The sequence below is a fragment of the Channa argus genome, chromosome 23 (genome assembly GCF_033026475.1).
Source record: "Channa argus isolate prfri chromosome 23, Channa argus male v1.0, whole genome shotgun sequence".
Taxonomy (NCBI): domain Eukaryota; kingdom Metazoa; phylum Chordata; class Actinopteri; order Anabantiformes; family Channidae; genus Channa; species Channa argus.
Window position 1 is genome coordinate 3,359,981 of NC_090219.1, and position 12,759 is coordinate 3,372,739.

Here is a 12,759-nt window from a genome sequence, read left to right on the forward strand (position 1 = left end):
CTGACCTGTTTCTACCTTTGGAAAATAAATATGAAGATCAGTGAATGTTTCAGAGAACGTACTATTGCATGTGTAGAGAATGATTCATATACATTTTGGCATATTAACTAAATCACATCTATTGCTGTGACTTAAGCTTAAATGGATGTCTCCAGCTGCACAGTGCCAAAGTATGAATATAACTTTTAATAACAGGTGTACTGCTATGCAGCATTTTTTATGTAAAGGACCATAAATGTTATCTATTTGTATTCTCCAACTGAGTGATACATCTTCACTCTAGCGGATCACTTAGAGTTGATTTTTAATTAAATATTCTCACAGTTGTTAGTCTTATATTTATATGTAATATAATATATGATGCAATATAGTTGTATTCAAAAGTTTAGGAAAATGTCCATAATTTCATTTATAAATATTTGGGTGTTTGGATCAGCAATTTAATTTTGATCTATCAAATAACTGAAGGACACAGCAATATTTCAGTAGTGAAATTAGGTTTATTGGATTAACAGAAAATGCGCAATATGCATTAAAATGAAATTAGACAGGTGCATAAATTTGGGCACCCCAACAGAATCCAATCCAATAAACCTCCAATAAATAAATGTGTGTTTGGATAATGTAGCTCCAGAAAAATTTCTGTGTGTCATTAAGATCCAACTGTTTATTTTGTAAAGTCACAGGTACCATTGGAAACAGTACCTATGTACTTATTTTATTTCTCTTTAGTCACTTAGAGAAACTACATTTCCTTGTACTGGTATTTACTATGTATATTAAAAAATAGAGATGAATGTAAGCTTAGTTTAACCACACTCAAGAACCACAAAAATAAAAGGTTTACAATGTAAGAGCAGATAAGGATAATATTTCATCACCCTAATAAAGAAGGTCTTTCTATCAATTTGTCAGCTGAGGATTCACACCAGGGAGCAGGAAAAAAGCTGCTGTAGTTTTTTGGCTAAAAATGGGATTTTCCTGTTTTTCTACAGAGACTGCAGGTCACAAACACACACACACACACAAACACAGACGCTAGCAGACACACACACACATTTTAGGATTCTTCAGCACTACCCTCCCATTAACTATTAATCTCTCGTTCTCTATTCTCTCCTTCACTCCCTCCTCCAGCTTCTGTCTCCTGGGTCTTTCCTATGTACCCCACCCTTTGTCTGCAGCTCTCTTTCTCTCTTTTCTGAGGAGTTTCCTTTCTGAAGTCTTCCCCACCCTTTCCTTTTTTCTCCTGGCACAATTTCCTTTCCCTATCAGCCACTTGGTCTGAATGCCTTTTTGTTTCAGCATTTTCTACTATCCCTGGCTCAACATTCAGTCTCTCTTTCTAAACGATCACCTCTTTTTCTCTGGGCACATCCATCCCTGTCTTGACTTTGTTGAGTCTCTCTTGTATGAATTCCTTCCTCCCATCTCTGAATACATAACCAGTTACTTCCTTCTTCCTTTCCCATCTCTCTCACTTGAGGCATCCCATTTTTTGTCTGCCTTCATCTCAACCACACATTCTCTGGTTTGCCTCCTTTTTATCTTCCCACAATCTCATGAATACCCTGGTTGCTTGCATCAGCCTTGTATATACCTCCACCTTTGTCTTATTTTTCTCTTATTCATTGTCTTTCTTGTCTATACACACACACAATGTCACTTGGATAATTATCAAACTTTTTTCAATTTTTACAGCATTGATTAATGTCCCCAAGTCCTAAAATGATGCTGATTATTCTATACTCTTCAAAAACAGCCAAATGTACAGATATGGCTAAAAGGGTAGCATTAATCCACCTAAAAAACAAACCAGATTTGCTTTCTGAAATTAGTTTCTAAATTAAAAGCAGTATTCTCTATTGGCAACTGTCTTTTACCACTGCAAAGCATTACACGTATATAGTCCTACCCATACCCCTCCCCACTTCTGAACTCTGATCCATGGCTTACCTGCAAAAACATCTCAACAAACTACAATCTGTCCAGATGTCTGTTGTCAGTCATCTCACTCACTCAAGCTCCCATGACCCAAATCACCCTGAACCTTCAAAATCTGCAAGGGCTCCCCATCCCTCAGACAATTCAATGTGCTGCTGCTCACCTGTGAAGCCTTGCATAACAGGTTGCTGTTACTGAATGCTCTCATAGCTGATGCCAGAATACCTTGTCATTCAGTACCAAATTTAGATAAATAATTTTCGAAAGCTCAAGAGAAAAGCTCTTCAGTGTCAGTAGACACAACTATCCATTATACACAGGAAATTAATTGTATCTTTTACATTTTGTATCTATGTATCAATCCTAAAAACCAAATGCATGCAGTTATGCGTGAAAAGTGCTTTAAGACTTTTTCGAAAGAGGATTGTTTCACTGCATTGTGAACCAATGAAAGCCATATCTGTATGTAAGATCTAAATAAGATTACAAAAGTATTTAATTACAAGTAATTACAAAGTAAAGCTATGACAGCAAGGATTGATACTATTTGCCCAAATATTTGCCCATATTTTGGAGGGGTTTCAGCTAAATCTCCTTAGTGCCATTTCAGTCACCAGCTCATCCTGTCAACTAACACTAATGAAAGGAACTCAAGGATAAACAAATCTCACAATCTGACTTAAACCAACTAACAAGTATGATCTGTGTATATTTTTAATCTGTATCATAGAGATCCACAGTCTGAACACAACAGGACAACCACTGAGAATGCCTGCAGATTGCCAAGCCAATTTAAAGCAGTACTGACAGACACAAACTGTAACTAGTCCCTATGTGACTCTCACCTCAGCTGTCCCAGGTTATAGTGCCTTGTCTCTCCATCTGTGGAGCGTGTGATGCACACAGAGAAGCAAGGTTGGAGCTGTCGGAGTTCCAGAAGGACAATGGCCAGGTAGTGGATGAAGAGCAGAGCGTCCACCAGCGAAACAGCGTATTGCACGATCCCCTGGTAGTTCTCATCCTGGAGGGTGGTAATGTAGTAAGTAGCATGAATAGTAATACCTAAACATGGCTAAAGTATTATTCTATGAACAAGAAAGGTTAAAGACGTCACTTCCGAAAAACATTCTCAGGAAATAGTTTTTCTTTGATTGACTTGAAGCAGATAGAAAATAAGCCAAGTAAACTAAGCTAAATGTTTTTTTCAAAGAGCCACCTTTTGCTTTGATAACAGCTTTGCACCCTCTTGGTAATCTCTTGGTAAAAAAATGAGATTATAGTCATGTAAAATGAGATTCAATAAGTCTATAATGTTTAGATACACATCAAGAAGCTGCAGGCCTTTAAGACACCCTATTTTGTGTGTGCGTTTTCTTGCAGGGATCAGGGGACAGGGATCAACAGGGATTTTAAATTATGACTCACACATTAAAGACGTTGCAATGTGGAAACCAACTATATGTGTTTTGTTTATTTGTGGTTTTGTTGAGTTCCTAGGGGCATTAAAATGTATGTGTCTGAAATGTATGAGAGGTCTCCCACTGCTATTGGAAATACTTGGTGATGGCTATAATATTTCAAGCCATCATTCCCTTGTCTTAATCTGTTTATGGCTCACCTGTGAATCAAGTATTCTCACTCCATAGAACAACCAATAGGAGATTACAAAGAGCAGCACCAACACGGCAAGCAGCGCCCGGAATACAAACACCCGTGGGAGGCTGGCCCGTGGCGGCCTGAAGAAGAGTGCCCATATAGCCAACAGCAGTATGAGAAGCTTGAAGGCCACCGAGATAAAAAGGCCTTCGCAGGCCGTGCCACAGGTCTGCAGCTTCTCTGGCCACAGGAGGTGGGGCAGCACCAGGAAGGCCAGTGGTGTGAGAAAAACTAGCAGGCCCAGAATCACAGCAAGGGTCAGGGTAAAGTAACGGCGGCAGTTGAGCCCCACGCTGTCCTCCAAGTCCTTGGTGATGCGAACAATGTCCTCCTGAGAGAGGCTGTGCTCTGATGTGCCTGTGACAGCTGTGGTGGTCTCACCCCAGTTGTCATCCTGTAAATATGAGCATAATGAAATTGAATATATGAAATAATGAATAGATCTCAAACAGTTATAATTAGAAATTTTGAATACCAATGCACATTTCACAGTCACAACATTGTTTGTATTCATTCTTTACAGAGAAATATTTGTTACTGGCAAGTTATGTTACAGAATTTTTCTTTTTAATATTGCTTAAAAATACTTACATAAGATTATGTAGTGGACTACAAGTCTTTATGCGTACAGTATGCCATATATCTGGTACACAATCAGCACATTCAAGTATTCTATTGTATTTTATGTCCCAATATCTCTTAAATCTGTAATGTTACTACTCTTTAGTGAAAGGAGTTAGCATCAAGAAACAAACATAGACTAAGGATGTAATAAAGGTAAATATGATCCTCCGAATGATTTCAGCAGGTTTAAAATAACAAATATTAAGTAATAATAAACAAAATAACAACTGTCGAATAAGGTTGAGCCCAATACAGCTTGCTCAAGAGAAAAAAGTGAGAGATGGCATGGGGACTAAAATTGAACAGAAAACACTCTTTTATCTTAACAATATTTGGCCTCTCTGTACTGCATTTGCACTCACTGCATTGCATTTGAACAAGCTGGGGCTCCTCCAGTGGACCTGCACTAAGTTAGTTTTTTTTGCTTTTGCCTGAAAAATAAAAAAAGTTGGTTATTTATTTAAGCAGTAATAATGGAAGGAAGAGAAAGGAAGTGGTAAAAGTAAACAAAGTAAGCTGCCAACTAGGCTATATGCTGGTGTCTGTCTCGGACTGCATCCGCAGATAATGAAGGTCAGCAGGTTCAGAGCAGAGCTGTTAGTACAACTAAGATAAAGTCTTTTTGCACGACAGTCATAACAAGCGGCTAAAATGACCATGTGAGCGGCTCAGAGCTGCCCCTGCCAGCAAAGAATGAACAAAAAATTAACTGGCATCAGCTACAAGAGCATTCAATAACAACACCCAAGACACTTTTATCCAAATGCAATACAACTTTAGATGAGTCCTGTTTTAAGGACAGTTTCAGTGACATTAGGCCCATGCTAGTAGATAGGGGATCATGGAGGAGATGCATTACGATTACTTTACACTGAAAAGGAGGTGCACTGGGACTGAGAATATCCCCTGGCCTCAGGGTTTAAAAAGCAGAGATGAAGCAGAACAATGGAAGGATCCAGGCTGTATGCTCAGGTTTTCTTTGAAGCTAGCAAAAAAACTAATAATACCTATACTAATAATATTATTTTCACTACTACACAGCATTTCATTACAGCAAACTATAGAAAGAGAATATCTGGAAAGAAAATTAGACAAAGACATGTTGTGCTGCTGTTTATGAAGAGCTAAAATGGGAAAACCTCAGTCAATTATCATCATCAGGACAATGTCAGTGTCTTTAGATCCTGATTCCAATGTTACCAAGTCCAGTAGTATTATATTAGAATATTTATCACAAATTTGAGATGTCAGAAGATAAAATTAAGCAACTTGACCTAATTTGCCCCCTTTAAAATGTCCAGGTATTTTACTATAAATCCAAAATGCTAAGCTTTAAACACAAGGCAACATAACAAGATCCAACATTCAAAACCAGTACCTGGTTTGTCTGACCTTTGACATGACAATGTGTTCGTAAATACTCATCTCACAGAGCCAAATATCACAACAGAGCCTTCTCATGCAGCAGTAAACCATACAGTGGAATGCATTACGAGTTCAAAAGGTCAAAAAGTAAAGATTACATTGCTCCTGTTGGGACTCACCCTGACAATTATCTGTGCTAGAGTCTACATGCTATTTGTTCACACAAGTCAGTTATTCTAGTAATGATGGTTAATATTTGAACTCCACAACCCCCTCACCAAATTTATACAAACCCATTGTCACGGCAACAATACCAGATGAAATACACTGAAACAACAGACAGGTGCAGTGAATAACAATGCTTATTTTATTATATTGTTACCTGTCATGTTGAAGTTGTATTAGGGACCACGAACAGTTAGTTCGTGAGGTTATTATCAGGGTAAGGATCTGAGCAACTTTGACAGGTGTCCAACTGTGATAACTAGATGGCTGGGTCAGACAGTAGGTGTTCCATGTGTGGAGCCTTCAGTAGCTAACAAATGAGGTCCAATGAAGGAAAACTGGTAAATTAACAGCCCCCAATGTTAAATGGGCGTGGGATTGAAGGATAGCCTGTTTGATCAAATCCCACAAAGGAGCTAATGTAAAAAAATGGCTGAAAAATATAATGCTGACTACGATCAATAGAGGTCAGAACAACATGTATCGCAGCTTGCTGTGTATGCGGCCATGTAGCTGCACATTGCTCAGAGGGCCCATGCTGACCCCTGCAAGTGAGCTTAAGAACTGAGCCATGGAGCAGAGGAAGAAGATGGCCTGGTCGGATTAATCATGTTTTCTTCACATGTTCTAAACAGCCAGGTGCATGCATCCATGCACTGTTGTCATGAGGAGGAGATGGCACCCAGATGCACTAAGGGAATTCAATTCGAGGAGACCCAACCTCAGAACTAACAGGACTTACATGATACTGCTGACATCTTGGTGCCAGATACCAGATTACATTTTCAGGGGTAAGGGAGCCCCAATGAGTCAGAACTGGTACATACATGTGTATATACATGTGAACATGTGCCCACCACCACAGCCACTGAGGTTTTAATGTAAGGAAAAGATCTGTGTGAATCATATTTTAAATCATTAACACTAGATCTCCTCTGTATATCAAGTACATGCATTTAACTTGACAGTTGAAAGAGCCTAAACAGCATCAATACTCTAATAACCTAACATAACATGCACACAAACAAAAATAAATAATTAATGTTTCATCCCAGTCAATAGGAGTGGAGATTGTTTCTGGAACAAAGCAGTGAAAGCCACTTAAAGCCAAAATTAATAATGAGAGAGCCGGACTTGAGAGGCCCTCAGCCTGTCCACAGAGATTTATGCAACAGGCCTTTTACTCACAGGAATCAATTATCCCCTACAGAGAAGAAAAGTAAGCAAAACCTCATTAGTTTCTTTTTGTATTAGTAGAGATAAGTGCTGGACAAAAGGCTAGCCACAAGCTTGAGTTGCATGGTGATTCACAAACCATCAAAGATGGCAACTAATATACCAGAGAGGGTAGACAGTGACACAGGAGGTATTTTTTAAAACAGTAATCCATTTATAATTCTAAATGCTTAATTGTCTCATTATTAATTGAAAAAATATACTTCTAATGTTTCAATGTATTGTAAATACAGTAAAAAAAATACAGTAAAAAACTTCATCCATGACCTGTGTGTGTGTGTGTGTGCATGTGTGTGCGTGTGTGTGTGCGCAAGGAAAAAATAATGTGTGTGAGTGTGTGTGCGCAAAAGAGAGAGCGCGGAAATCAATAGACATTAGCTGTAAGGAAGAGAATCTCCCTGACCACAGTGTACCTCAAGAACACCTAGGGGAGACATGAATCACCTGTTCTTATGCCTCATGGCTGTAATACACTCATCAACACTCATTACTCATTGCCCTTGTTTCATAACCCTGAATCATACACTAGTGAAGGACATGGTATAGCTCCAAACCAAAAAAAGAACTCACACACAAAGGATTTTTTAAAATTGAAAATGAATTACTTATATAAATATCAGAAAATTAGCGATGTCAAGCTTCTAAACATGAGGATTTGGTGTTGGTCTTTGTTCTAGATTACTGTTACCTAATTTATTTTTTCCTGTACTTATTGCTAGTGATATGTAGGATGCTGTTGTTATTGGAGCTTTACCACTATACCTGGGCTTCCCTCTGCTAACATGTCTAAAAATAGACATTCGTGACCCACATTTCCTCATGGGATTAACCATTCGCCACAGGCTGATCTGGTTCAGACCCAGCAGCCATGCAGGAGGCCCAGTTCCATTCATCACATTAAAGTAGGTGAAACAGAGAGGAGAGAGAACAAAGGATGGAGAAAGAACAGGAGGGTGAGAGCTCAACAGAAATGTTCAACAACAAGACAGCCAATTAAAGGGAAGAGAGGAATTGATCCAGAGAGGGAGGGAAAGTAAGAGCGGTCACAGTCCAGGAAGCATAGATGATTATTACACAAACAAATAGACATGTGAAATCATCTGCTCACAATGCGTCACAAATCTAAGTACTGCCACTGAATACATGTCAGGTCTGCTCTTGTTCTATGTCTGCTGTGATTTATTTAAGCAACGTTTTACAAGCTATTCTTTGTGCTAGGAGTAGCTGAGGCATTCCAAAAACTAAACAGATGAATAATGGAAACATCTGATATGGTGTGTTCTCAGATACCAGTGAAACAGAAAAGGTACAAAAACGGAGGTTGGGGAAAGGGGGAAGATAGAAATCAGAGAGAAAGAGAAAATCTACATCTACACAGCACAATCACAGACTATGTATAGATGATGTCATCCATTGGAAACAATTTGAAGCAAAAGGCTGCAGCTTATGGTCAGTGCCTTGGAGCAATGGTCTCACATATACAGAGTCTGTACTGCATGACAGCATTCTTTGAGGATCTTATTAGTGTAACTTCTTAACCACAGGCACAGTAGACTTGTCTGTGAATAATTACTGTTTATTATTTAAACAGAAGCCCCTAAAGTCTGACTTGGCGCAATTCCAATAGCTGGAGAGAGCAGCAGGTGAGCAAACTGTCAATCAAACCCCTAACAACCACAAAGCAGACATCAAAGCCTTGTAGGCGCTAAAATCTTACTGATGGAGCCGTAAATGTTTAAACCATCAGTGCACTTATTAGAGGCCTTGAGTGAAGTGACTGACAGTATAACCACTCCCGGGTACTCTGGTTTCCTACCTAAGTCCAGAGAGACATGTCAAGTTAATTGAGGACTCTACATTGCTCATATGTGTGAGGTAATGGATAGATGGGTGGACAATATCTATTACGGTGATTATTTGCTTCCATACCAAGGTCTGTTAAAGCTCAATAAGTGCAGTCACAAGGTGTAGTTCACTTTTATTACTGCTTTAGCAAGCAGCTAAACCGCTGTAGGCATGTGTGGGCTTGCTTTACGATCAAAAACTAAAACTTCACTGAAAACCATACATCAAGCAAAAGGAACACTAATCATTACAATGTACCTAATGGGTAATTCGATGTTGGTCCAACATTAAGAACGCTATCTTAACTTCAGCCTTGCATCCTTTTAAATCTTTCAGCTCTCGCCAAGGGTCTCCAGCACATGATTATGTAACTGAGGCAGTCCCTGCAGTAAGTGAGGATCAGGGCATGCAGTGACAATGGCAGAGAGGTCATTCATCAAATTTCAAGTCAAGGTTTTATCAAACGTAAAAATGTTAAGAGTGCTTTAAATATGAAGCTATATTACCATTCTTTATGTTAAGCTAGAACAAGATACCAAATATGCACATTTCCCAGCTATTTTGTTAAAATGGGTTAAGATTCAGAAGATATATCATTATGTTTTCACAGACGTCAGGCTGAGCAGACAGCGTTATTACCTTTACTTAAAAATGCGCCATTTTTTCTAGTTACAACCATCTGCTAAAAGGACAAAACTAAAGAGTATATGAAAATAATGTAAAGTCAGGAATAAAATTGCAATAAATTACAGTCAGGAAATCTCTTTCTCCATCACATTCCAGCCAACAAAAATACAGCAACATCAAAAGTGGTTTAGATGAGGGTGCTTTCAAAGTCACAATGAGACAGCAGTCTGATAAGACCCAGAATGTGCCATTAACGTATTTCTTTGATAAATGTTTGGCAAGGCTGCAAACTAAATGCTGCAACATGATACAGTGGCTGTTGAGCTTTACACACTTGTCTGGATGCATCATATTGCATTACAGAGCAGACTGTGGGTATTGGAGGGATTTTCTGATGGCATCGGTTCTCGCTCAATAGGCCTTTAGGCTGTTTTTGACGCTAAAATGTGTGACAGCTCCAGTTTTTTTGACAAAAAAACTAACCAAAAAAAAAAAAAAAAAAAAAAAAAAACACAAACCACAGCTCATTTTGACAAATAACATCACAGAAATCCTATATTTTGCACATAACAACCTGTAGAAATTCCTTACAACCACAACTGGCACCAGCCTCCTTACTAATATCTACTTATAACACAAAGTTGTGTTAGGTATTAGTGGTTATATAAATGAATAGTCTGAAATCATAGCGTAAGGCATCTGTGTGTTTGCATCTGTATACAGGTATATATAGCAGAAAGGCTATATATACTGGCACGCTATGTCAGCCAGAATGCATTTACAAACCTTTTAAAGTTTTCTGCTTTCTATCTCCACCAGAGTAAAAATAGTAGCTATTGTCTTTTACAGTAAATCCAATGTCTACTAAAAGCCTGTTTTCTGTTCTTCTATAACTGGGCTGCAAATAAAGCCCCTTGCTCAGTGCAGGAACAAGTGCACTCCAATTACTCCTGGGAGCCAAGGTGTTTGTAAAATTCAGTAACATGCATTCCCAAAGAGCTCTTCGCAGCCATTTAAAATCACCTTTGTTCTAACTGTGGACCACATGCCAAGAACTTGTCATGACAAGGAATAGAAGCACTTAAAATATTTGCCTGCACTAATTCACAGTACAGACAAGTGACTGTGAGACAAAGGTAGACTGACAATTGAGCAGCACTTCTTCATAATTGTAGTATGGTTGAACTGGATTATGCACAAGTGTTAGTGACAGAGAAAGGAAATTCAGTATTTCTAATTTAGCTAAACACAGAACTGCACTACTGTGTTTATTATTAAAGCCACATGTGATGCAGAAACCAAGGCCAAGAATATCTGTAAAAAGCATAAAAAAATAAATAAATAAAAAAGATTAAAACACATTTATCAGTCATTTAAATAGTTGTAAGATTAACTTTGAGGCCTATACAGATCTGAACCACTGTAAGGCGGTGATAAGTTTGTTGGTAGCAATATACATGACACATCTTTAATTTTATTATTTGCAAAAATTTTCTTTCATTTTTTCAAACCATTTTAGAAAAGACCACGTTAGCTGCAGAGATTATAAAAAGGCACCTGTCTAACAGAAAACTTTACTGCAGTGGCAAACTGAAAGGAGAAAAGAGAATTTGGACCATGGTACAAAATGTGTGCTATACAATTCATTCTTAAGTCGAAAAGCAGACAGCAGAAGTCATGTTCGATGGTCTGTGGTAACCTAGAGGAAACCCATACTCATGTTTTCTGGATCTGCACTAAACTGTGAATTTCATAGTCAAAGACTATGAAACATAAAGACTATGTAGACTATGTTTGTTTTAACAGCAAATAAGTAACGACAAAGAATATTTTTAGATAGAAATTGTGATAAGTTCAGAGTTTAAATGTCTCACAAAAGCACCAAAATACACACAAAAAATGGTGCACATGTATTCCATGTTGTACAGCAATAATCGTATCAAATCAGAGTTTGTGCCTGAGCAAGCCTGCATTGTGTATCCAATTTGTTTAGTGAGTCAATCTTACCAGGCTTGTTTTAATCCCTGGTCCACAACTGGAAAATGGGGATGAGTTCTTATTAGAGTCTCCTTCAATGGTGTTGACAACCACCTCTCTTTTGTCCTCTACATTTTCACAAAACTCAAACACCTGCAACACTTCATCTCCTCCCTCCATCACAGTTGGCGACTGCATCCTGTAATCCTCAACCGTCAAACTTTACTTCAGTCCAGGCTGACTAAACAATGTCTCTATACTCAGCCCAAGCTTCAATTCCCAAGATCCATCACAGTGTGTGTGTCTGAAACCTCTGTGACTCTCTGCTGATCTTCAGTTCAGCCCCCACTTTATTCGTCCTTATGTAGAAATCTTTCTCCTCATGCCTTAGGAGGTACTGTATGGGACTGTCCACTCACTTGCCACATAATGTGGGGAGCTTTATGGAGAAAGGCAGAGAGTGAGGGAGGGCTGATGAGAAGATTACATGTGATGCCCTGACAATACCAGGGAAGGGCGGTTAAATTGATAGATGGATAGAGGGAGTGTGCAGGGAAAAAGAAGTGGAATAAACTAAATTAACAGACAAGTCAACATAATCAGATGGTATCGCCCATCCTCATCCTCACTTTTTCCCCTTCTTTTCCTCCCTCACTTTTATCCATCTCTGCCTTAAGGCATCCGCGTCCATTCTCCTCCTCATCTCTTGCCTCAGCACCACTCTCTGTCCATTGCTTCTGACCCAGTGAGCACGGTGGTGTCGCTAAGCTTTCGCTTGCATGGTTGTGTGCGTGTGTGTGGGTATGGAATAAGGGAGAATAAACAAAACAACATAAAACATAACAAATCAGCTTGTTTATCTATTTAAATATCAGTAACACAGTCTCGTATAGGATTATATTTTCAACAGATACTTTGAGCTTTCAGCCATAAGTTAAAACCTCAGACTTCTAAAAAGCTTCCCAAAAGGTTGCCTCAGTGGCCTAGGGGTTAAGGTGGTGATCATCAACTACAGTTTGCCTTGGTTTTATCTGTCCAACAACTTTTGTTAAATGTCAAATCCCAGCTCTCTCTGTCTCCAAAGAAAACAAATTAAGGTTTAAAAAGGCCTAATTTAAAAAAAGCTATCTTTACAAAATGATCATTGTCCAAATCTACAATGGAAAAAAGTGTTTTTTCTCCTTCTTGCTATGCTCACCCATAGAGCTTGCTGCTTGGTTGTGGTAAGCAGCTTCCAATAAGCACGTGCACACACATGGG

The 12,759-nt window shown here is 38.7% G+C and overlaps 1 protein-coding gene across 3 annotated transcripts in view; it reads right to left on the reverse strand.

The window, feature by feature from the left end:
* Positions 1-12,759, reverse strand: part of vangl1 (VANGL planar cell polarity protein 1) — a 46,124-nt gene that overhangs the window by 10,532 nt on the left and 22,833 nt on the right. For all 3 annotated transcript variants that reach the window (XM_067493334.1, XM_067493332.1, XM_067493333.1), the window contains 2 exons: positions 3,563-3,994; positions 2,790-2,965 (listed from right to left, as the gene is read on the reverse strand). In XM_067493334.1, coding sequence (XP_067349435.1) covers positions 2,790-2,965; positions 3,563-3,994 — 608 coding nt within the window. The remainder of the gene's footprint in view (positions 1-2,789; positions 2,966-3,562; positions 3,995-12,759) is intronic.